The sequence below is a fragment of the Cydia pomonella genome, chromosome 23 (assembly GCF_033807575.1).
Source record: "Cydia pomonella isolate Wapato2018A chromosome 23, ilCydPomo1, whole genome shotgun sequence".
In the NCBI taxonomy this organism is placed as follows: Eukaryota; Metazoa; Arthropoda; class Insecta; order Lepidoptera; family Tortricidae; genus Cydia; species Cydia pomonella.
In genome coordinates this window covers 976,712-1,004,180 of record NC_084725.1, presented here as the reverse complement: position 1 = coordinate 1,004,180, position 27,469 = coordinate 976,712, and the positions used below count along the sequence as shown (strand labels likewise).

The following is a 27,469-nucleotide window of genomic DNA, read 5'->3' as shown; positions in this document are numbered from 1 at the left end:
AATATTACATTTCAATGTGAGTGTGCAAAGTGTGTCATTATTTACGAGTCCCGAGAAGTCTTTTATGAGACGTAGGATTACGATCAGAAATAAGTTTTAAAAAGTTGGAAAAGTAAAAAGCACTAGTTCGCAAAAATCAACTTTGCGAACGATAAACAACTACATAAAGTAGCACTTTTTGATAACTGTATTAAAAATTTATTTCAATAAATTAATTGTCTTATAGCGAGTGATTCCCAATACAGTCAACGTATGTGTTAAGTCTTTTCCTGATATGTTAGTGGTAGTTTCAATAGGATATGCAGTATTTCTTTTTGATTTTTACTACCAAGCCTAATAAGGCACTACACATAACATATTTTGAAAACTTTTTCTTGTTAATTTCAACGCTTTGTCTCAGAACTCTGTACTTGAAATTACAGATCTAAATTCCCCGAAACATTTCCCGGGTAGAAACTCGAAGCAGAAATTCTTCGTTTGTTTGTTTGAATTTAAAATGAAACAGGCTTCTCACCTTGTCCTCAAGGCTCTGGTCAGTTGCTGCATGGCCACGGCGTCCGAGGAGGCCGGAGTGCTGGCGTCCACCGCCAACGTGCTGAGCACGCGGGTGTTCGGGTCTTCCGAGTCGAAGGAGAGGGGATAACCTGCGATAACATATGGACACAATAATGAAACTGATTACATCTTGAAAATTAGGGTTTAAGAAACAGTCCTCCTTTGAAGCTGACATTGACACAGCGAAGAGCGGTATGATTCGTACAGGGCGTCTTGAACCTAATCCAGGTTCAGATGTTTTTCAGAGACGACACTATACTCCAGAAATCTGACTTGTTACGTATAATACACCTTATTACCTCTGACGAGATGCAGTGCCACGCTGGAGCCGGGAGCGATGTTCTGGAACATCTGCGCCACCTGCGCGTGTGACAGGCCTCGCACTCCTCGCCCTCCAACTCCGACGAGAACGTCTCCCGGTCGCAGGGCACCTGGTAATAGTAAAATATTATTAATAGTCAAATATTATTTAAATTATTTCAGACAGCCCCAGAAGAATAATATAAGAACCTTACTACATTTTGATTATTACTTTGTATCATAATATATTAAAAGGTTCTCTCAGCGGCGCGGAGCAGTACGCGAAGCACGGCCGTCTCCGAAGTATGTCGCGCGAGTGACTAAACACACGTGAGTGTAAACCGTAAAATTAAGGGAAAGGAGATCAAATCTTACCATCAATCCATGCTGGACTGTTAGGCACAATGCTGCGTATCTGTAGATACCCCTCCGTTTCTGGTGGACCTTCAGCACCGATCAATGTGAAGCCCAGACCCTGAAAATAATAATAGAGTGAGCTTGGACTAACTCTATGAGAGTGAGTAAAAAAATAAGTTTGTGTCAGGTAAGTAGCTTAATTTGTTTACATGGTTTTGACATACATAAGAATTCAGTGACATTTCCCGAGCATATTTCGGAGCTTAATTTTTGCTAACGCCATTTTGACAAGGTGTCATTGTTTGAATAATGCTATTTTGTGTAATCGCCGAGACTACGACCACATCTGGCCCACGAACCTTTCCAATCCAATCCAGAAGGAAGTTCCAAGTCAACCCAGGAATCCAGGATACCCAAAGGCCATACAATGGATTGGCCCACAGAAGAACCGAAAGAATGGAGGACTGGTCGCATTTAGTTATTATTACTATAGGGACCGTGCGCGTTGGAGGGTCTGCCATCTTGTGGCCTGAATCGGGACCATAAACATGTACATTTACATGTTCATGTTTTCTTGTGCATAGTAGATTCTGCCATCCTGTGGGCTACATCGGAACAAAATACATCACATTTACGCCTCGCGCCAAAAATCTGACGGCTCCTGTGCTGCCGCCTACAGTTCATGCAGGCTCCCTATAAAGAAGCCATAACAAATAATAAAATTGTCGGAATCGCAAACTGTACCACGCGACCAAAACGTCGTAAGCGCCGCAAAATTCATGGCGCTTACGCGTTTAGGTCGCGAGATTCATGCTCCGCTTCTATGGTTTGTTGTCACAACGACAACTCATTGTGCAAAATACTGGCTCTGTGCCAGTTTTATACGTAGTTATAATAGTTCCATGACTGGTCTTGGCCTGTTTGTCGCCCAGGGTCAATAAGTTTGAAGAACCTACCTTCAACTTCAACATTTATTCAGCAAATAGGCCACAAGGGCACTTTTACACGTCAACATGGAATTTACCGAATTTACATGCAAACAAAAACAAGCACAGCAACAATTAAGTATAAAATACAATTACAAAAAATAACTAAAATAATAATAATAAAAAAACAAACAGATACAAAAAAATATCTAAAATTATTTAGAGGTGTAAATATCTCTAAATGTCAGAACTAAATGACTTTTATCAAATTATCCTTAGAGATGTATAGAGTCTCTAAGAGTCAAAATTCCGTATAATTAAAACATTCATTAGGATAAAAGAAACATACGAGAACCGAATGAGGTGCCTCACTGTAATTATATACTCAATAAAGTTAGCTTAAACACACCAGTCTCCACAAACAGCACCCGTTCACGAGAATGACGCGTATCTCAGCCATCGCCTCCCTCAACCTTCATTCGGGAAAGTGGCGACCCGATCAACGACCTTTAGACCACCCAAGTTCATTTTTGAAGTTGAACAATATGTCGAGATAAGATCCAAGCTGATTCTCACAATCATACGTGGAAATGAGAAGCACGATTCAACGTTTCATGTTTACTTATATTAACTTTCATAATGCTTGAAAACAAACCTGCGTGCTTTTAGTAAGCGTGAGCGCGAACCGCTCGCCCCGCAGCTCTCCAGAAGAACTTGATCCATTCGGTGGGCCATTGTTTCCATTTTCGGGGCCTATTTTCTCCGCTGAAAATATGAGAGATTATTTAGATGGAAAGATAACTATAGATCGTGTCATTCACGAAGTCGCGTGCCTTGACTTGTATTGTCAAGCTATTAAAGGTTAGATTTGATAAATCTGCGCGTCGTATATGAGAGCTCCGACTCTCTTACAGATTATCACTTGACAGATTATCCTTGGTCTATTAGGCACTAGTCCCACCAAGGACGAGGAAGCAATAAGCTATCAACTATTTTCTCGCTCAAGAAACAAACAAGATAGAAATTCCGTGTCCGTAAAAGAGAATATATTAATAGATGATAGCATCATTTGTGTTACTAAAGTTTACTCTTGTATATATAAACCATAGACTTTTAAAGTTGAAAATGGCCAAAACTGGCCCAGTGGCTACACTGGGTCATCTGCCTTATGTGTATTGTTAGTAGTCATTTTTATGATTTCTCCTCTTACCTCGTAACCTCCTAGCCTGAAGCACCGGGTTCTCATACTGTGTCCGCCTATTGATATGGTCCACATAGTATGAGCCATATCTCTCATCTGTCACCCTCTCCCATCCATATGGCAGCTCGTCTTCTCCGCATTCTCCTAGTGAGTGTTTCCGTACCCGAGCAAGCCTGGGGTCGAGCCAGTGGGAAGTTCCAGTATTGTGACTGAAAAGAAATTTAAAAATATAGAAATATCATGGCATGGGAATGTGTGTTAGCAGCCATAGCAATTTATTTAGGAGAAGTGAGTATCCCCCCCCCCCGCAATACTTGTAAAATAATTAATGAAACTGGAGCCCCTTTTTACTCCTTGCACTGCCATGGGGCCACCTCTGTTGGCCTAGAACAGGAACAGTGTGATAGTATCTCGCTCGCGAGATAGACTACACATTCCTCTCTAATTGATGCAGTTAGAAAAAGAGGTAGTCTATTCGGGAGCGAGATACTGTCAAGGCGCTCCTTGCTGAGCCTAATGGGAGTTTACTTAGAAATAAATGCTGGACAATCTGGTAACTTATGTCTGAAACACTTCTCTGCATGATGGTTGTGCTACATATACCTACTACTCTAACGAGGGATATCAATAATGTTGGTTTTCTGATACATTTTTATGGATTCAACTCTTGAGTGAAACAACTGATATAGGCAATACAAACCAAGGAGAACTTTACTAAATATTATTTTACAACAGCTGTAATATGTAAATTGGTTTTGAATGGACTATTTTGCCCCTGTAATATTTGTTAACTTTGTTGGAAACAAAGTTGTGACAATAAGTAGTATAATTATTTGAATTACTGAAATGCAAAGTTTCACTGTAAACTGGTATTATGTCTAGCTAGCACTCTTTTTGTTGTCAGAGACATTATAATACTACAAATCCGATTCAGACACAAAAATTTATCAGGTACTTAGTTCATAACTCCAGTTCATAGGCTATTTTGGTACTCAAGAATAATATTTACACAAATTATGTAAGCAAAGCTTACCACTCTACCAATGTTAGTTTGGGTGTAACATCAATATTAAAGTATAAAAATAACTGTGTGAAATACTAACTTTGAAACACTGCACAAAAGTGCCAAGGAACTTTTTTATTATAAATCTGATTACAAAATGTACTTACTCTATAAAATATGCCTCTCCTGAAGGTGTAAATGCCTTCTCCCACATCGGAGGCAAAGGGCCCAAGTTATATTCATCCTCATCTTCTCTTTTAAGCCCCGCTTCACCAGGTCTGACTCCCACTACAGATCCTCCAACTGTCCCTGCTGTCCCTGAACTGTGCGTTGAAATATTTGCTGAAGACAGCCTGTCAGAATCCATTGATATAGGACTGCTGTTTCTTGTGAAATATCAAAAATACCACTTCATTTTCGGCAAGGGGAAATACCATAAATACTATTGCCTGAGTATACTTTTTAATATCTTTTTTTTTTCTTGCCTGCTTCCAGCCAGTAATTTTTTTAATAGTGACGCATTCGGCACAAGTAAAAACAAAACAAAATCTGCATTCCAATCACTACTTATGACTCATTTTTGGATTTTGATGACTCCTCACAGACTTGTACGATCGCGTTCCACCTGTCTCGTCACAACAAGCATGGGTAACTAACAGGAGTTTCATTATTTAGTCGTTCAACCGTGTCACGATTGTTCACTCGGTGCGTTGCAGCAATCGACATAATATCTGCAGTGCAGGTGCATCGTAACGTACAAACGGAAAACGAAAACACACGCTCCCACGATCCCGTATCACTGTTATAACGGTTAATTAGATAACATAAACTGTTTTTTTAATTCTAGATCGACTCAATTAAGATAACAGATTACCATTCTCACGAAAACGGGTATATTATTCAATGGAATAAAGTTTTTGAAAGTACGACAAGTGCAACAAGTGAAGTGAGTAAGCACACAACTACAGCTGTTTATGTGAGAGAATGCTAATTAAATTAATGACACGTTAATGAATTTCATAGCTACTTGTTCCAAATATTCAGTACATTGCACTTTTTGGGTTTCAGCACTAGTTTTATGTGATTTTCACTCATAAATCTTTAAAATGCGGGCCGGAAATTCGTTTCACTTCACGGCTCAGCTTCACACCCACATACGAGTTTTAATAAATACACACTTCATGTGACAGAGACAAAAGTATTTCCAATATTATTAACAAAGCGTTAGTGGAAGAGAGATAGACAACTTAGGAATGTCGTTTCGCAGGCGTATTCCTTTTACAGTTATTGTGTAATTTTCACAAAAGAGCAGCAATTTGTTTATTTTACTAATTAAAAAACCAAAATAGTAAATAAGTAACATATGTATTGTTAAACTATTTCAAAAGTTATTCGACAATGGTTTTCTGTATGCGCTGTTAATTCAGTGTCTGAAACTTACTGGCATAGTTCGTGATAATATCAACAGAGAGCGCTGTTAAAAACGGTTACTTGCTTGGCCTGCTTGGGTGACTTGTGTTAAAGGAAGAACGTTGAATTATTTTGGGTAGGACATGTTAGTCTTGTGTTTATTTTTAGTGCCTATTAGCCGCAATTATGGTGTTGATATTTTATTAGATGCTGCAATGCTCATTACTTTTGTCACAGTATATGTTATGAACAAGCAAATTGATTTACTAATACCTAGTTCTTCTACTCGCCGCTAGATGGCAGTAGAACGTAAAACGTAAGAATTGTAAATGCCATTAGTTTGGAACTACTCAGTTAAGGTTATTAGGGTTCCGTACTCAAAGGGTAAATGGGATCCTATTACTAAGACTCCACTGTCCGTCCGTCCGTCTGTCACCAGGCTGTATCTCATGAACCGTGGTGGTTTTTTTTTTTTTAAAGGTTTAATGTGTCAATTGAAGACACAGGGCCCTCGCTAAGGATACGGGCGACCCTGTGCCCGAGGTGACATTTGCGAAGGGTTTTTTATGTTTTATGCGATGCCGGGTCCGGCATCACCATCGGACAAAACAATGGTGATGCTCAGTTTTTAAAGACCCGGCGTTGTTGTTATGTTTGAGCTTTGATGGACCCATGGTCCCCGCATTGATTGATTGATTACGGGCGGCCATGGTTCCTGGTTGATATTTGTGAAGTTTTAGTTTTTGTTGCGATTTTATTAGATTTGTTTGGTTGTTGATGTGTGATTTACGAAACGTTAAATGTTGTTTTAATTTGAAATATGGTTTATAAATGATTTAAGTAGTAGTTTTTGATTTTTAAGTTTTCATAATTGGTTTAGGTTGGAGGGACCGCAGTAGAAATAAATAGATGCACTCAACGGACGCTGCTGCCCGTCCGTCGGTTTTCCCTTAGTCGCCTTTTACGACACCCACGGGACGAGATGGGGTGGTGCTATTCTAAACGCCGGCACCACACGGCGGGAACCGTGGTGGTTAGACAGTTGAAATTTTCACAGATGATGTAATTCTGTTGCTGCTATAACAACAAATACTAAAAAGTACGGAACCCTCGGTGGGCGAGTCCGACTCGCACTTGTCCGTTTTTTTTTTTACGGTAAAGTTGAACTAGGTAAAACACCATCCACATTTATTTATTTAAACTTTATTGCACACATAAAGAAAAAATTACAAATGGCGAAGTTAATGCCAAAAGGCATTCTCTACCAGTCAACCAAAACAAACAAACAGACACATTTCAAACAGAGACATTTGTGTCTGTTGGTGCAGGAAAAATTTGTAACAAATAATAAGGAAAAAATTAAACGTGAAGTCAAATAATATTAAAAATATATAAATAGTTAAATACTACTACTTGTATAATGCATAAAAGATAGACTAATACATATAATTATGTACATATACATGATGGTGAACCTTATTTAAGTTCTTCTGACAGAAGATGTTAGCGAAGTAGTCGTTTGAAAACGGGTTTGCTTGGGGCTTGTCGAATAAAGAGAGGGAGGGAATTCCAGAGACGGATTGCCTCAACGTCGAAAGAGTTAGACATACAACCAGTACGGTGAGAAGGAAAGGAGTTCACATCCTGGACGGGAGGTGATGAAAGTGAATTTACGTTTAGGACAACCAGGAGAGGAAGGCTTGAACAAAATACTCAGGGTTCTACGGGACCTACGACGACGGATGGAGAGCCAATTTAGCTGACGGCGATAAAAAGAAACATGGTCGTGTTTGCGAAGTCCGAAAATGAAACGTATGCCATTATTCATAAGACGGTCTAGCTTATTGAGGTACTCCTGAGGGATGCATTCCAAAATATTCTTTGAAATAAATTAATTTTTCCCGGATATTTTAGATGCATGCTGCTCGCAACCTCCCATATAAATAGTTTATATAAATGTTTCGCTTTATTCCAATGGTGTGGGGTATCGTTGGATAGGCATTTTAAAACGAATACGGGTCTCCAACAACCAGTTTTTGACAAAGTGAATATTCTCGGAAATAATCGCTCCGAAAAAAACGTGTTACCCTCTAACGTTTAAACTATGGGTCCAAAAATATGAAAAACATCTTAGAATAAAAGCTTAAAAATACTTTCAAGGAAAACTATAGCAAACATGATCGTCCAGCCGTTTTTGAATGATTGTAAAAAGTCTTCTCTTCTTAGTAAAAAAGACGTACAAAGCGCTGCGAACATAGAGGTACAATAAAATAGAGATGAAATGGGGGAGGGAATGGGGTGTTGTCACAGTCTCGTACCAAGTCGATTTGAAGTTTAGGCATTTTGGCAAAGTGGTATTTTGAGAATTAAAATAGCCATTCTGGGATTCAGGCATTTTGACTCTCTGTCGTGTTCAGATCTATGTAGGGTCTAATTTTGGTAAATGAGCACCTATAACGAAATTAAGGTACGAGTTACCTGCATAATGTGTTACTTTTCGAAGGCCGCAAAAATATGTGACACGCTCTTATGATGGCTCTACAAATAAGATCGAGTCAGATATTTTTGTGGCCTTCGTTGTGTAACATATTATTGCAATAACAGCTGTCCACCCAGCTAACCACTCAGTCGATGTAGGGGCGTATTTACCCTACGGCCAAGGAGGCCATGGCCCGGGGCGGCAGGCTGCGAAGGACGGCGTAGGAGCCACGGCAAAAAAATGCATTGGTGCTTATTATATGGGGCGGCCCAGGCTTGGCCCAGGGCGCCAAATATTAAAATACACCTATGGTCTCCATTGTCTCCACGCTGGTCTTTGGCCACATTAGCCATCATTCAGTAACTTGTCCATCTCTCATCGTTCCTTCTCGCCTAGTCTCTGCCTAGCTCCACTTTAATTTTGGAAATTATTTTACGGCCTTTCGAAACCTTCGACATATACGCATGAAAATTGAATTACGCTCGAAATATAAAGAAAATACTTAAATGTAACCTTCCTTAATCATTTTGCTTTATTGCACAATGTAATTAGTAAAACAGGATTTTAGCTATACATATAGTCTGTCAAGCTAATTTCGTCAGTAGAAAAAAGCGCCAAATTTAAATAAATTTGGCACTAGTTAGTAGTTTTACGGATAATGACATTGGCTATATATGCGACTAGGTAGACAACAGGCATGCGTTTTGCTAGTGTCGGCAAAAGCTTAATCTAGATTGATGACACCGTACCTCACCGTACGGTATAACGCTGTGACGAAACTCCTGCAACCTAATTACAAGTGAAAACCTAAAAATAATTTTATGAGGTTATTATTTCCATGCAACCGGGCGCGCATGAATTATGTCTCGTATTCAAAAATATACTGCAACGCCATTTTACCCGTGCCACCTCAATTTTATATTCCAGCAGTCAGTAGTCACGTATGTTCGCTGGCAGAGCAGACTCCTGCGATAAAAATTAGCCCCAGCCAAAATCCGGACACATAAAATCGTTAATAAATTACACGAACTCGTTTCACGAAATTGTAATCCGAGCGCGAGTTCCCGCCAATCTCAGAACTTTCCCGGGCTTTTTTCCCGCCATCTTGGGATCGCCTGATTTTTTTCCAAATACCGGAAGTAAGTGCATTGGAATTTCATAAACATCCTGGTGCATTTTTCAGTGTTGTGTCAGTGATTTTTATTTTTATCTTCCTGAGCGGTAAGATGTTTTGTTTTTGAGAATTAGTTTGTTTGCCAGAGCTTTTTAACGATGCTAATTATTACACAGAAATACATTAAATTGAGCTTGGCAGATCTACTGGATTTCACGCGAGATGTGACCGGCCGCGTATATTAAACGCTAGACCATCGAGAATGTCAACTTGTGACGCAATCGGTTAACGAAATCATGCTATTTGCGGGATTGCTCCGTTATTTTGAAATTGCACGTGATTTTTTCGAGTAGGTTGACTTTTATCCATGATACTCGTACATTTTATTTATAAATGTATTGGCTGAATGACTAAGCACTGAGTCATCAAAGTCACGATGTCATATTCTCCATTACCGTACCTAGCCTAAACTATATTTAATGTTGGGATGATCTTGTATGTTTATTTAGGGTTGTTGCCATCTGGTTTACTAATTAATCTGCTAGAAATAGGGCAAGGATAAATTTTCGCAACCATTATGCGGTGTTTCCTCGAAATTTCTTGGACAATCATTAATAAATGTGTAGCTGAAATAGTGCAGCACATTGGAATGTAAACGTGAATCAGAACTGGAGAATAAAGTTGTCTCTGGTTGTAAATCTATGTTAAATGGCCACAATAAATACGTACAATATTACAAATGAAGATATTACAGCACCCATCCAATATCATTGCCATCCTATAAAAATCAGCCAAGAGCATGTCGGGCCATGCTCAGTGTAGGGTTTCGTGGTTACCATTCTGTTAGAACTGACCAAACGAGGGCTAGTAATTAGTAAGGATTATTACCTTCGCAGTTTTTTTAAAAACTCAAAAACGGCTAGACTTATCATGTTCGCTATTAGTTTTTATTGAAATTATTTACTAAGCTTTTGTTTCACGTTTTTTTCGTATTTTTTAGACCCATGGTTCAAAAGGGGGGGGGGGGGGGGGAGGGGGTTTGTATACGTCGCCTATGTTACCCGAGCTGCAAAAAAGAATTGATTGAAATCAAATTCGTCAATATCAGATAGGTATTTCTTATGATATAGTGGTAATTGAGCTTTTATGGGAGATATTTCCAAAATGGCGATAGGACTTAATTAACAGAAATAAAATTAAATATCTTTTATGTCAGGAAACGAATGGCCCAAAGAAACCTACATACTTACCTTAAAATTATATACATATATCGGGTCACTCACGTATTATGAAAATGTTCGAGTCTCGCGGGAGTTTTATAGTTAGGATAAATGTACCTGAAAACCAAAAACACATTTTTTTTCGACGACATAACGGCGTGGTTCATCAGCTCCGGCGTAGGATTCAGTACGTTGTACCGGAACCAACGGAACTACACACATATTTTGACTAATTCCAGAAGAGAATGACTCATTTAACCGAGGCAATCTTATGTCTTCCGCGGATCTCTTCCAGTCCAACGAACATATTTGTCACACTTCACACACCATTTCACGCACCAGCATTATTGGCATGTGTCTAGTCATAAGTCCGTCGTTTAAAACGACGTACTCGTATCATTTCTTTTGTAAACGCTTTATTGTCTGAGTATTAAGGTTGAAAACAACGTGGCAAATCATGAAAGCTTCGTTTAAAATATATACACGATCATAAAATGCATTTAAGTGCATTAATGATCGCCTAAAAGTTTATATACAAATTCTAAGATGTTTATCATGTAATAAAATGGTGGATATACACTTTCTACCAACGATAGATATAAGTAGTGCATTTCATACTATATCAGTAGGAAGCAGAGAACCTGGCTGATTGTAAGCGGTCATTAACACGCTTTTATTAGGTCGACCTGTATGTAACTATGTAATGGAATCTAAGGTAACTAATTTAACCATCTTCCAAGGATCGTAGCGTCATGAAAATTGACAGCTGTATGTAGTTCTGATGACAATACAATAATATGGTACTGTCCAACTGATCTGATGATGGAGCCGAAGATATGAAGGAACTTCATGATGGAACTTCGTATCATAGCTGTGTTTGGATTTGTTAGAAAAGTCCTGTAATGAACTTTGACCATGATTAGGTTTCAAGGTCTGATGATGAAGCCGGAAGATAGGCGCTGGCATTCCATGATGGAATATAGTATCATAGTCGTGTTTGCACTTGTGAGAAACTTTGAACACGATCAGGTTTCAAGGTTAAAAAGCGTATTGTTCTAGTGTTTTTTAAACTATTATTTAACCTTATAGACTCTCACAGCTCCAGAGGTGTCACGTGCGCAGTGCCGATATTTTAAAAACCTGTACTCTCCTTTTTTAAATACCCCTACTATAACAATCCTTACAAAGTATAGGTATCAAAGGTAAGGTAGGTAATAGGTATGAATAAGGTAGGTAGGTTAGGTACAACTTTATAAGGCGCAGGTTCGCCTGCACATGGAATACTGTCCTCATCTATAGGCACTCCAGTATCAGCTTCTCCCTCTGGACCGCATTGTCGACTGCCAGCATATTTCAGATCGGCTTGATTCCTTGGCGCTGCTTAGAGATTGCATTTGCATTTTCTATCGCATATAGGTATAACGGGGAGTGCTCCGAGGAATTGTTTGGATTAATCCCTGCCGGTTTTTTCTGCCATCGCCCTACGCGACATTTCCATCCTCACCACTTAGATGGTTGGCAGTCCGCAACTGTGCATTTCTCCATAAACATCCTGCCTCGCACAACTAAACTGTGGAATGAACTGTCGCCTGCGGCATTTACGGACAGATACGATTATTCTTACACTATTTACTTAGTAATCTTAGTATAGGTAGTCAAAGTTTGTACGGAACCCTCGGTGAGTAAAAAGGACTCGCACTGGATCGGTTTATCTTAGAATGCACCGGAAATGCTTGTCGCCGCTTATGATAAATTGGGCTACGTTTCATTTCAGACGACGAAATCTGCAGATACAAAACATGCGCAGTCTACCCGACTGCCCCGAAAAAGGGGCGAGGATATTTTTAAGCGTAAAAAATTAAACCTAACAACAGCTTTGATTTCTCAAGTACGCTGTGTTAAGTTTTGCTACACGATTGAAAATTAACTGACAGGATTCTTGACCATAACTAATTACTCGGGATATTTTAACTGGTAAAAAGTAAACATAGCTAAAACAACACTTTATCTTACCTTACATCTCGGACACAAACTATTAGTGTACATAAATTACAAGGTCCTACTTCACTATTTCTGAACGTTTAGGTATTTCCTGTTTATAGAACAGTCAGCGTAGTATTTGGTATTAACAAAAGAGTGTATTCCCAAGCGCACGCACGCTTACACACACACACACACACACACACACACACACACACACACACACACACACACACACACACACACACACTCCTATCCTAAACATTAAAATATATATATATGTAATAAATATATATAAATACCTAAAAAAAAAAAGATTTTCTGTAATTTTGTAATATAATGTACCTATAAGTAATTACGGTTGTGGAAGAGCGGGACGTCTCAACACAGGCCTTGTAAGCCTAAAGAGAGGCCCCAGCAAATGTTTACTATGTCTGTAAATAGAAAATAAAGATATTTTTCATTTTCATATTCATTTGACAGTACTTAGATTATATTTTAGAAATGGTCCTCATAAGTGTGACGAAAACTTTTGATGTAAGGCACTTTCTTAGGACACTTCATTCTGAAGATGTTACTTTATTATAGCATTAAATTCGAAGACGTCACTTTTACTGACTATTAATCTCTGAGGACTACAGTGTCTTCTTATGTACAAAGATACTCTACTTTCAACCATCATTTAATCTATTAAAAGATGCATTTAAATCTCATTTCATTATCCTGCTAGTGTCGGCGATAAATCTGCCCCATGATTAATCAAAACTGACAGGACGACGCGACGGCGTGCTGTTGATGGTACAGTTCGTAGAATTCATATTTGGAACTACGCTGATGTGTGGCGACGGATATATTCCTGGGTATAGGCGAGTCGAACGTTCTGAAAAACCGAAGTAAAGGTGAAGCTATCGGACAGTGTCAACATTGATGCACGTCTATAACATTAGCAGCGGTGTAGACATAATGTTTGCTATGGTGTGCATGACCGCTGGAGCCGGCGCGGCGCGACGCTCCTAGGATCCTTCATCCGATATCGGAAATGTGAAAACGCTCTAATGCGTCCTTCTAGCTAGACAGAACCCCTAGTGTAAGTTTATTAGATAGCGTGACGTGACGTACGCGTTAGTAATTGAGAATTGAGTTAAAAGATAAAGAGCCTCGTGACGACCATGTCTTTCATCGCAAGTTTTCCGCGGCGCGCCATGTATTTTGTTTCCTTCTCATTTCCGGTTTACGCCCCCTAAAGAGTGTCATAACCGGGAGACATAGGCTGATGGAGGAGCAGAGGATGAGAAGACCTGTTGAACTTCCACACTCCGTTGATGACGTTTGCGTTTAGACTCATTTTGTATGGGATTTAGAAACTGCGCGCCAAGCGGGACGTTTTGGTAACTCAAAATCCCATTCAAAATGAGATTTTACGCAAACGCATACGTCACGTCACGATATCGAAAAAATTTACAAAGTTTGGTACTTTTACTTTTACTACCCCAAGTCCCCCATGATTAACTAAAATTGACAGAACGACGCGACGACGTTACTGTTGACGGTACAGTTCGTAGAATTCGTATGTGGAACTACGCTGATGTGTGGCGTCGGCGACGGATGTACGAGTATTCCTGGATGTAATGCGAGTCGAACGCCCTGACAAACCAGAGTAAAGTCTCTTTCTTTCTAGCCGTGTTAAAAAGTTTGGTGTAAAAAGGATATTTGCAGAAATTGAACCTTGAAATAAAGTTCAAAATCAGGTGGGAAATATATTCCTTCTGCCTTATAAAGGCTTAACCCATGACATGTCACTTATTCACGCTCACAGAATTAGGATGTTTAGCGTAAGCGAAAAATTCAAGTTCTGTGGTTATATCACTCATATGCTAAGGTCTTTTTGGTAGTTAACTCATGTTATGAGGCGGTGCGGTGATAGAAAGTAGCCGTGAGCATCATGTCAAACAATTCTTCAGAGCACAGCCCATTGTACAAGCGGTAGAACACACATAAGGAGGCAAAGTCTCTCCTTAGACTTAAAGGTTTAATACCGCTTGTGAGTTTGGGCATTCTGTGGTTTGGGATCGTCGACGATTCGTACAGCACGTCTTTGAACTGAGTCCAAGGGCCCAAGCTGGCATCCAGGTGCTCCTGCCCAAAGATGACAGCAATATTCCATAGGGGGTCTGACTTGCGATTTATAAAGCAGCAGTCTTTGCCCTGGAGTAAAGTATCGCTTTACTTTATTGAGATTTTTAGATGCCAGCGCAGCCTTCCCTTCCAGGTGGCTACGGAATTGGACGTCACTGGAGATATCGACACCGAGGATCCCAATACTCCCTGACATGGTAAGGACTGCGCCTTGGAACTGTGGGACTACAGTAACGGTAATAGCGCAAACTTGTGTCTTAGTGGGATTGAACCGGACTAAATTATCCCGACCCCACACCGAAACTCTGGATAGAGTTTTCTCAATATCCGACACAAGGTTTTCACGGCTCTCCAGCACCTCAGAACGAGGGATGTTGGCGCGGCCTGTGTAATAGATAGGCATCCCCAGTACTATCATCCACATGATAGAGAATTATATATATATATGCCGCAATTTGCCGATCGATGGAGCTGTACAAAATTATACTTAGCATAGGTACTTCTGATCAAGTCTTTCGCCTTTATAGATAATTCAAAATTTGTACGGAACCCTCGGTGCGCGAGTAAAATGATCTCGGATTTGACCGGTTTTTTTTAATGCTTAAATCACCTGTAATTTATCTAGTGGCCATCTGTCCTAGGCCTGTCTGTAGTGGCCTAGACAGAGGTCACAGAGGACTTCAAACTTTTCATTAGCTGTAAAGTAACATGTAAAATACCTATATCAATAAATATCTGTTCGATTTATTGATGGATTTCGCTGGTCGAATCGTATGGAGTTCACTTTTAGCGATAAATCTGCCCATGATTAATCAAAACTGACAAGATGACGCGACGGCGTGCTGTTGATGGTCATCTTCGCAGAATTCGTATTATGAACTTTATTTCCTAAGTCTAGAGAATCCTGCCCTGGAGAATCAGGGGTCTAGCTTCCTACTCCTACTCCACATGATTTTCTGAGTTATTTGAACATAACAGGTTAAACATTAAAGGTACTAAATCCTGGCTTAATAAAAATAATTGTACCTTAGCGTTTTTTCTTAAAAATGAGATCGATAACTTGAAAAATTATAACGCCTGCAAAAGTGTAATAGCAAGCAAAATATAAATGAGTAAAACTTGGAAACCAGAAATAAAATGGCTCATATTATAATTGAATATGAAGGTACAAAAATTTGGCTTTTATAGAATTTACCAATAACCAAGGGAATATAGCGTAATAAAGTACACCCGCCAGTCTGACTGTCAGGATGGCGGGTGTACTGTTTTTTGGTGATAACTTTAAGTACCGTAAGGTACAATTTTTTTTAAAGGAGGTACTAAATAGTACAAATTAGGTACAAAAATATGGTATGGTTACCATTTAATTTTATTTAGGTACACCCGCCATTCTGACTCTCACGGCAAAATGCCGCAAATATATACTCGTAGCTCTCACTGACCGGCATATATTTGTGCTTTTTGCAGTCAAAACTCAAGGACCGTGGTGCCCAAGTGCTCATAAATTTATTAGGCAACTTAAAAAAAATCTTTGATGTCACGGGGGACCGTAGAGCTAGCTCGTTCCTCGCCCTTAGGCGCCATGTCTGACCGTGTGTTAAAATAATTTGATGACCCTTTGGGGCTGCTGTTGGGGTCAGTCGGCAGAGATTTGAGATTCATTTAACATTTATTTTGGTTTGCCGATGTTCGACTCGTTTATAGAGTCCAGGATACAGCTGGAGTGATCTATGTTTGAGCTGCTGTGTGTTAATATCGTTTAACACACGACGGTGAGACACTTGTAGGGAAGGTACTATATGTAATCATTTTTAATATAATTTATTTTCTCTTCGTTTAATCAGGATATCGTGTAGTGGTCAAAAATTGTGGGTTCAAACGGTGAGTAGAAAGCTGAAAGAATCGTTTTCGAAAAACTGCAAAACGATTAGGTACTATATATTAGGTTTAACTCTTGCACAATACCTAATCGTCATCTCAAATACTATCAAACAACGTACACGCCCAATCAGCGACTATTTATAAAACCGGTCATGTGCGAGATTGTTTTACTCGCGCACCGAGAGTTCCGTATAAACTTCGAATTATCTCGTGTAATAAAAAAAATACCTTCAATGGGTCTGGGTTAGCGTTGTTCATAACTATTCCAAATTCAAATCGATAGCCTAAGTGGTATATTTAGCGATGTGACAGACAGACAGACGGACGGACGGACAGAGTCGCACCATAAGGGTTCCTTTTGTACCTTTTTGGTACGGAACCCTAAAAAGAAATAAATTGCGAAGGAATACCGATAATTCAAAATAAGCAGATTCGCAAAGTATAAAACCAGATGGAAGTCATAAATAAGACTTTATTGACAGAGACGAAAATAAACGGATAATGAAAGATAATACAGTCAATGAAAGTTATTTATGTTCTGGGACTTTGTTGCAAGACAAATTGGCACTGTATTTATATTTAAACGTGACTGACAGCTTACATTCATTATATTTTTCACCACGTGTATTAAATAAACAACTTTTAAATAAATAAGTTTTTGGCAAAATTTTCATTTTTGTTACAAGCTTTTGTCGCTGACTGTACTTTTTAGGGTTCCGTAGCCAAATGGCAAAAAACGGAACCCTTATAGATTCGTCATGTCCGTCTGTCTGTCCGATTATGTCACAGCCACTTTTTTCGTATGAGTATTGCTTGTGGTAAGGCAATACTCATCGAGATAATTCTAAGCCCCCAAACACAATTAGGTTGCGTTGTTTCATCACAGAGTTCCCATGTCCACCTCCTGTCTCCATCATCAGATCAGCTGGTAGCATAACATTGCATTATCATCCGACCTACATACGAGTATGTTTACAAATTTTCAGGTTTATCGGAAATCGGGAAGTGGGTCAAATTTAGCTTCCAAGAGTTGACACTAACAAAATAACATACATACTAACAGGACCTTAAATAAAAGCTTGTAAAAATGAACGACTTCCTAATAGTACGAGTACATTACGAATACGATACAAGTGCGAATAATAGGGAATTCCCTACGAGTGGGGATAAAACACGACCGAAAGGGAGTGTTTCAAAACGGCACAATTGCGAATTACCTATTCGCACATGTATCGTACAACGTTTTACAGTACATATGGCCCTTTAAATTTTCCACATAGTTACGTAATGTGCTAATTATCGCACTAGTGCGGCAAAGTAGCGCCAGACGTACTGTAAAGAATTCAAATAAGTAAACAATTCAAATAGGTTAATATTTTCCGCGAGCAACTGCACGAGTTATATACTAGAAAAAAAATACTGAAATAACGTAAGATTTGACACGCTTCGGTCAAAAGTCAACGTATAATAATAGTACATTACGATACAAGTGCGAAAAATAGGAAATTCGAAACGAGTGGCGATGAATTAAAACACGACCAAAGGAAGTGTTTTAAATCTACACGAGTTGCGAATTACCTATTCGCACGTGTATCGTACAACGTTTTACAGTACATATGGCCCTTTAAATTTTCCACATATTTACCGTAATGTGCTAGTTATCGCACAAATGCGGTAAAGTAGCGCCATATGTACTGTAAAATGTTTTATAAAACAGAGGCCCTGGTGACGCTGTAACAAAGAGGTAGGCAGTATCCCCAACTCAGCGTGAAAGAAATAATTAGCAGATAGCTAATATTAAATAATTGCACGCTGGCCAAGCGCCAGTGACAAAGCTCATGTTTCGTGTTGTCGTTTAGTCGGGCGTTTAGTGGGCTGTCCAGAATCGAGGTATCCATAGAATTCAATACTAGGGTCAGACCAAATCGGCCTAGGTAGTGTAGGGTTCCGTAGTTATATGATCACGAAAGCCGCGTACGGACAGACGGACGGACATGGCGAAACTATAAGGCTTCCTTAGTGGACTACGGAACCCTAAAAAAACAGGTGTCATAGACAGTAATCCATGACTGCTTACCATCAGGCGGGCCGTATGCTTGTTTGCCACTTCTTGGTAAAAAAAAAAACTTATTGTACAAAAGCATTTCGACTGTAGCGTTAATCAAATGCGGATTGGAGACTTGTCCATTGAATAAATGGACAAGTGTTTTCATTCCAGCGTTTCGAGTACGTTTATTTAGAACTTGATTTTGTTTACTTTACATCTCGTGTTAATATATACCTGCTACTGCGAAGTGAGAATGTTGTGTCTCATTGACACGTTCACAGACAGGCCGCCGAGAGACGTAAATGGAAAGCGTAATGATGGCATTGATAGCCGTAGCCGATGATTTTTACTCTAACAAATCCACATATCCGTCTACAGACGAACATCGATATCTTGCGCCGTGTTTAGTGCACCACAAGTATCTCTAATTTTCTTCTTCTTTAACCTAGCGTTGTCCCGGCCTAGCGCCCGAGTCCGCTTTCCTACTCAATCTTCTCCACTTTGCCCGGTCTTCGGCATCCTCAGGTGTGAGATTGTTTTCTTCCATGTCCATGTCTGTCACGACGTCCAGCCAGCGCTTCTTAGACTCTAGTGTTACAAGAAAATCTTAAGAGCGATCTTCCTTTCTTAAGAATTGCCCTTAAACCATAATATTATGCTCATGAGCAGTCATAACGCATGTTATGACACTACATTACTGCAGACGTGGTTCCATATTATGAGCCACTTTCTGCTCATTAGCTCTAAGGACTAATTGGAGGACAGTTCTTGCCTCCTACATCCTTCAATTTCCCCAGGATCATCGTGATTTGAAAATGAGACCACTTGTTCGGTACCCTAGTGTAAACTTCCTCAAAATTCCCTACCTGACCTTACCAGTTATAACAGAATGGAAGGAACGAAAAATGTACGAAATTTTTGGGACAGTTTCTCTTCCTATTAGTATTGTTATCCTCGTGGTTTCGAATAGAAATAACAGGAAAATACCCACAATTAAAAAGTGTAGTGTACCCATATAATATATGTACCACAGTTTGTAAAATACACGCAAAATGCAAAGTGTTCCATATACAGCCAGTTATAGATCACAAAGACGCATGCCTTGACTCGTAATAAGTATCATGTTAAATAATAATAATTTAACCTATATACGCCCCACTGCTGGGCACGGGCCTCCTCTCATGCGCGAGAGCGCTCGGGCTATAATCCCCACGCTAGCTCAATGTGGATTGGGGACTTCACATACATCTTTGAATTTCTTCGCAGATGTATGCAGGTTTCCTCACAATGTTTTCCTGACAGTTATGAATTGATCCTCATGTACTCGTTTAACCTCGTTTCCTCGTGTAGAGTCAGACCAAGCTAACTTGACAGCGACTTTGATAGCCCAGCCTGTGCATGTGTCAAGTGAAAGTCATAATTTCAAAGAAGTTTGCCGTTTAAAATAACACTTGCTCTGCTGGGGTTGCCATGTCTTTTCGCGGATTAGCAAAGTAATATTTTTTGTTTTAATTAATATGCATTTCCGCACAGTAACGCCTGATTCTATTCATTATTGTCAGGATTGACTTCATAGGCGTTCCACTATAAGTGAGGAATTTTATTTCTGAACGTTACGCGGCTGTTTGTTTTCTAAACTCTAAACAATGGCGCACTCCAGTTGGAGTCAAGGCCGAGAGATTAGGAAAAACGTTCAATTTGCTAAATTTATGAATCTATCAGTTTCGCGATAAAATTTTTACCGATCTGTTAGACAGCTAGGAAAATAGTCATATGAAAATAGAAATACATAAGCCTATTCGTTTTTAACGTTTTAAACGCTATGATGAAACAAGTATTTAGTAAGTTTCAAACAAGGCGCTTATATCACCACGCTAATGACAGGTGAGGTGAACCAACTAAACTTGATTCGGGTGACAATGCAATTATTTTTCATCGATCTTGTTGGGGTAAGACTCTTGCTCAGTGGGATAAACAAACATGGAGGCAAGAAAAACACCGAAGAAGAAAATCGTAAGAGAGACAGTATGAGGATCCACTACAAGTGTTTTTCGTGCCTCAATGTTTGTCTTATCCCACGTTACTTTACGATCAAGCCGATCTGATGATGAAGAACAAGGATTAGGTTGTAGGCACTTCTTATTCACGCTCGTTAGTAATAATCTTGATTCGTTTGTACAGTGGTAAAGCGCAGCTAAATGGAAAATGTTGACTAAAACATGTTTAATTCATGCTAAAGAAGAAGATATGTTCTAAATTTTTATATTTTTAATTGTATTGTTTGTATACTTGCTTGCCACTTGCTTTATATTGTACTTATGTCTTTTATAGGATAGAATATAAGGACTTTTTATTTTAAAACCATCTATTGTATCAAAACACTATGTTCTTGCAATAAATATATTTCTATTTATAATTTCATCTTTAAGCCTATATCCCAACTAATAGTCTAAATGCGAAAACTTAGTAACTCTTCACACTTAAACAGCTGAATCGATTAAGATGAAAATTGTTTCTAGGTTTTACCAATCATCATCATAAACTGAAATAGGTATCATACACTAAAGCAGAAGTGACCAAGTTCACCGGTAGCCGAGGCGGGAATTGAACCCGCGTCTTCAGCTTCTTTGGTGTATGATATGATATGATATATAATTTTCAGTTTATAATTTATGTATACCTGGTAGTTGGTAGTGTGATTACTTTAAAAATCAAATAAAAAAAAAACATAAAATAATTTGATTTATTTCCTAGTTGAAACATCAGGCGAAGTCGCAAGTGATAGCTAGTTATATTATATTACTGCTTTGGTGCATGGATCATAGTTAGTTGTTAATGTTGTTATTTAGCGCTGCGCGCACGCAATCATTCACCGCGGCTCCTGCGCCGGGCGGGTGCGCATGAGTTATAGCAACCGCTGCGACACTACTCGCCGTGTTTTTGTTGTAACAGCAACTTTGTATAAAGCACAGAATAGCACGATCGTGTGGCGAAAACATTAAGCATGTAAGAACATTTTGTTAATATTTTCTACACATAATTTTTAAGAAAAAAAACCGACTTCAATGAGGGAGACCGGTGAAAGAACGATTATTGTTGATTTTAGATTTCATACAATGAAATTAAAAAGACAGCATCCTACGCCTAATTATGTCGAAAAGGAAGTAACACGTGTTTTTTTTTATTTATTTTAATATTTGTTACTTTATAACTCCGTCATTTCTGAACCTATTTTGAAAATTATTTTTTTGTTTGAATTTATATATATACAGATTGGTCCCGTTTTCGTCAAAACTCAGTTCTGATGATGGGATCCATGAGGAATCGAGTGAATTCTTCAAATGTGAAAGGCAAACATATAGTGATTTTTGTATTTTCTGTAACAAATCAAGCATTTACATTTAAAAAAGTGACATTGGATGAAGTGGAACTGCTGATGATGATTGATAACCTCCTCATTTGAAATCTTGAAGTCGGTTAAAAATAACAGGTGCCATAGACGACGTTAGAAAAAAGGTCACTTGAAAAAATGTGACCTATTTAGGTAGTCTTCTTCAACCTAGCGTTTACCCACTCTAGCGCCAGGGCCCGCTTTCCTACTTAATCTTCTCCACTTTGCCCGGCTTCCATGTCGTCTGTCACGACGTCCAGCCAGCGCTTCTTAGGCCTACCGCGGCCGCGTGATCTAGGGCCTTGGACAGTGAGGTTGAGGCATCTACATAGCTATTTATATCTATATACTTATTTAGCTATACTCAAGTGTAATAAATTAATAGTTTTAAAAACACTAGAAAAACACGCTTTTATAAATGTAAAACTTGATTGTGTTCAAAGTCCATTACGTGACCTTTCTCACAAGTGCAAACACGACTATGATACGATATTAATGCCAGTGCCTATCTTCCGGCTTCATTATCAGACCTTGAAACCTAATCATGGTCAAAGTTCATTACAAGACTTTTCTAACAAATCCATACACAGCTATGATACGATGTTCCATCATGAAGTTCCAGTTCATATCTTCGGCTCCATCATCAGATCAGTTCGACAGTACCATATTATTGTATTGTCATCAGAACTACATACAGCTGTCAATTTTCATGACGCTACGATCCTTGGAAGATGGTTAAATTAGTTACCTTAGATTCCATTACATAGTTACATACCTAATAAAAGCGTCAGAGTCAGAATGGCGCGTGTACCTAAATAAAATTAAATGAAAACCATACCATAATTTTGTACCTAATTTGTACTATTTAGTACCTCCTTTAAAAAATTGTACTTAAAGTTATCACTAAATAACCGGCCAAGAGCATGTCGGGCCACGCTCAGTGTAGGGTTCCGTAGTGATTCTTACGTCACAATAAGCTAAACTGGAGCTTAAAGTATAGTAAATTGTTAACCAAGGGATGAAACGGTACCTTTCACCCGAGTTAAACAAATAGGCAAATTTGCATAATCAGTACCTAATTAAAGTAAGTCTTTTTACTATGAAAGGAAAACTTTTTGCGATAACTCAAAAACAGCTAAACTGATCATGTCCGCTATAGTTTTCATTTAATGTCTTTCTTAAGCTCTACTTCCACGATTTTTTTCATATTTTTTGGACCTATGGTTCAAAAGTTAGAGGGGGGGGGACACAATTTTTTTTTCTTTCGGAGCGATTATTTCCGAATATATTCACTTTATCAAAAAATGTTTCTTGAAAACCCCTATTAGTTTTGAAAGACCTTTCCAACGATACCCCACACTCTAGGGTTGAAGCGAAAAAAAAATTCACCCCCACTTTACGTGTAGGGGAGGTACCCTAAAAAAAATTAAATTTTTAGATTTTATTGTACGACTTTGTCGGCTTTATTGATTTATATATCCATGCCAAATTTCAGCTTTCTAGCACTAACGACCACGGAGCAAAGCCTCGGACAGACAGACAGACAGACAGACAGACAGACAGACAGACAGACAGACAGACAGACAGACGGACATGGCGAAACTATAAGGGTTCCGTTTTATGCCATTTGGCTACGGAACCCTAAAAACAGTACACCCGCCATCCTGACAGTCAGAATGGCGGGTGTACTTTATTACGCTATGTTCCCGTGGTTATTGATAGATTCTATAAAAGTCAAATTTTTGTACGTTCATATTCAATTATAATACGAGTCAATTTATTTGTGGTTTCCAAGTTTTACTCATTTTATATTTTGCTTGCTATTACAATTTTGCAGGCGTTATAATTTTTCAAGTTATCGATTTCATTTTTAAGAAAAAACGCTAAGGTACAATTATTTTTATTACACCAGGATTTAGTACCTTTAATGTTTAATCTGTTAAGTTCAAATAATCATGTCTTAAAAAAGGCTAGGCGCCAATTCAAAGAAATCTTCCTAAGTAAAATTATTTTTAAGACATGATTTTCTGAGTTATTTGAACTTAACAGATTAAACATTAAAGGTACTAAATCCTGGCGTAATAAAAATAATTGTACCTCAGCGTTAAAAAAGGCTAGGCGCCAATTCAAAGAAATCTTCCTAAGAAAAATCATTTTTAAGTTAGGTTTAACAATATTAAAACCAATTGCAGTAGCTTTCATTAAATACATAGAAAACATAAAGGACGAATTGGACATTCAACTTTTAAAGCATAAAGTGGTAGAAATTTTACAGATGTCGGTGAAATATCAAAAATACTCCAAATTTACTCTTAAATGTCCCATGATTAGTGCCGTTAACATACTGGCGAAATAGTCCCACTTCACTATAGCCATAATTTTAAAATAATGAAGTAATAATCAATCTCTTCCAGCTAACTTCCGAGCAAATAAATGGAAAATATTGTGGATATCCTTTGAGCATAGCTAAGTCCTAAGACCTAAGTGTGATGATACTAAATTCCAGCTGCACAATAATTATGAAATAGGTCAGTAAAGTTCTCCGCCAGACGTCGTTATTACGAGTACCGAGTGTGTTAGTCACGCGAATTCACTGTCGCATTTAGGAGCAACGGAAATGATCTCGGCGCTCCTAGGATGCAATTTAAATACTAAATAGTGTTTGAAGATTTACCTTGTTGAAATATATTAAATACCTAGGTAATGGTATAAACACATTTAAGAAATTTGACCAAGAGCATATCGGGCTATGCTTACAGTAGGGTTCCGTAGTTACTTTTCCGTCACAATAAGCTAAACTGGAGCTTAAAGTATAGTAGATTATTAACCAAGGCATGAAGATAAAGATAAAAGTAAAGATAAAGATAATTTTATTGCCAAAATCTGTGTACAAAGGTATAACATGTCATTTATATACAATATAGGTAGGTGTCAATAGATTGCCCATTTCGAGCGTACATACAATACATGAATTGTGGATAGTACGTCTTTTTACTATGAAGGGGAAACTTTTTGCGATAACTCAAAAACAGCTAAACTGATCATATCCGCTATAGTTTTCATTTAATGTCTTTCTTAAGCTCTACTACCACGATTTTTTCATATTTTTTTGACCTATGATTCAAAAGTTAGAGGGGGGGGGGGACACATTTTTTTTTCTTTCGGAACGATTATCTTCTATGCAGGGGTACCTATCTTTTCTCTGCAGCTGACGTACTCAAGAATAATGGCTGCCGGTACCCAGCCGGCTAGAGGATTTGGTTACTTTTTCTGTAGGTACCTATTACGGCTATTTCAGCTTACAATTTATTTATTATTGTGTCAAATTTAATACAAAGTTTTTTTCCAGTCTTTTTCTAAAACTTCGATTATCTGCATTTAAGGCGAAGAAAGATGACAAACAATTTGACAACAGGGTTTATTGAGTGTAATAAAGAATAAAATAAAGAGGAAGTCATTTATAATCCAAGGGTGTAAAAAATACCAAATTTAGAACAAAAAAAAAAACATATTTATCGTTTTTCCCTTGAAGCAGTGGTACTATTCAATTTAATAAAAATAAATAAATACAAATAAAAAAAATGATTATATTTTTCTCTCAGGACTGAATTCCTTTCCTAATAAACTGCAAGCAATTAAACATTCAAATTTGAAATCGCCTTTTGGTTTTACTTCCAACTGTGTCAAATACTTAAGATGGCGATTAAACTAATCCTGACATAATCTGGGTGTAAACCCGAATTTTCATATAACGATGCCCGACCGAAGTATTAATAGCCGCCAACGTTCCTGATGTTGGTACCGTTGATATGATATTTTAAACTTATACTACAAGTACCGTGGCGTAGACGTACGGGTCCCACGCGCGTATCCGGGTCCTGGAAAAAGTTAAAATAGTGTCTGTGGTTGTGATTTTGCGCGCGGTAAGTTTTTTTTTAATTTATTTTTTAATTTTTAAGGTGAGGTTTAGGTTGCATGTAATTTGATGCTGTTACGTTGGTAACTAGTGATTGTTGTTTAATATAGTGTTAGCAATGAGTATCATGTGACAATAATATAAAAAATCGGTGTGGCTATTTATGTCTTCAAAGTCTTGCAACAAAGTTAGTGGTCGTAATTTCGTTTATGTAAATTTGTTATATTATGATGTTATGACAGTTGCAAAGTAGTTTTATATGAATAGGAAAGATAAAGAAAAGGTATTGAGAATCTGTAAGAGTTTAAAATAATCACAAATAAAATAAATATTAATTAAATAATAAGTGCGTTAGTTTAGTACACTTTGCCACCGGGAAGTCGTTTTCTTATTTATTGATGATGAACTGGCAACATTGCCATTGTTCAAACAAATATGTATTATAAGAATTTAAGCGAACTGCCAAGACAAAGAGAATAACTAATTTTTTCTTTTTTTAGTTTTAGTTATCAATTAGAAATTACTGAAATCGGTATTAAAACATACTGAAACTTTTAACGATATTATACTTTCGCTTCAGAAACTTTTTGAAGTGAAAACTTCTTTAGGCGCGTTGGACAGTTTTTGAGAAAAACCATTGAACCCGCGACACTCACCTTTGTATATAAGTATGTACATATATTGGGTATAATATGTACGTACATGCATATTGGCATTTTTTGAGATGGGATTCCGAAAACTGATAATGGGAATTGTTAGGTATTTCCCAGTAGTTCAAATAGAGCTGATATTTTACTCTTGCTGAAAACGTATGATCTGATATTAATAATTTAAATTATTTATCCTACTTTTTAAAAACTTAATAATATTGATCATTATTCTACAAATCAGAAACGTCTCATTTATAAAAATCATAGTTTATAAGCTCTATTTTCTACTAAGCTTCGTGGAAAATAGAGCTTATATACAAATGCAAGCTTGAAATATATAAATTGCATCTCTATGTAGATTCTGCATCATAATTCCTTGAAATTAATGAAGTTGGCAATATGTAGATATTTTTTTTACGCTTTGGTATATTATTGCATTTGATTGTAGGTACATAAAAAAGAGTTGTTTATTTCTTCACATAAAAAGGAAAAAAAGTATGATGAGGTAGGTTTTAGAGGCCTTTTTAAACCTCGGATCGTGTTGATGCTACCTAAAGTTGCTTGGATGTTCAAAATACAGTCCCTCAGGCTCTACAACTATTTATATTATGTTCAATGGTCTTGACAGTTCAATAGTATTAGTTACAAATAATCTCATAAAATACCTAAATGGAGATACTAAACGCAATTTTAGCAAAGAATGGAGCACGTAGTGATTATATGCTCTTTGGAATGGAGGGTACGGGCGGGAAATGAATGAATGAAATTAAAAAATCTTGTCTATGGTTTACTTATTTGTCAGAGATGACATTTAAAATAAGATTGGCAACAATGTATTTCATACAATATTTTTTAAGTGGTCATTACACGAAGTATCGAAACGTGCCAAAAAGATACTGCGTG

At 37.9% G+C, this 27,469-nt stretch overlaps 2 protein-coding genes across 8 annotated transcripts in view; one reads left to right on the top strand and one right to left on the bottom strand.

Annotated features, from left to right (window-relative positions):
* LOC133530550 (membrane-associated guanylate kinase, WW and PDZ domain-containing protein 2) overlaps nucleotides 1-6,164 on the bottom strand; it is a 47,510-nt gene extending 41,346 nt beyond the window's left edge. The window contains 6 exon segments of the mRNA XM_061868500.1: nucleotides 515-644; nucleotides 855-986; nucleotides 1,231-1,330; nucleotides 2,794-2,903; nucleotides 3,349-3,548; nucleotides 4,510-6,164. Of these exon segments, the coding sequence (XP_061724484.1) occupies nucleotides 515-644; nucleotides 855-986; nucleotides 1,231-1,330; nucleotides 2,794-2,903; nucleotides 3,349-3,548; nucleotides 4,510-4,709 (872 nt within the window). The 5' untranslated portion in view covers nucleotides 4,710-6,164.
* A 2,911-nt stretch (nucleotides 6,165-9,075) lies between these two features.
* LOC133530542 (filamin-A) overlaps nucleotides 9,076-27,469 on the top strand; it is a 127,363-nt gene continuing 108,969 nt past the window's right edge. For 2 of the 7 annotated variants that reach the window (XM_061868484.1, XM_061868487.1), the window contains exon 1: nucleotides 9,076-9,452. The gene's annotated coding sequence lies outside the window, so the exon portion shown is untranslated. Of the gene's footprint in view, nucleotides 9,453-21,483; nucleotides 21,616-25,810; nucleotides 25,924-27,469 lie in introns of those variants that run through there. The other 5 variants (XM_061868489.1, XM_061868486.1, XM_061868488.1 and 2 more) reach the window with 3 other exon arrangements.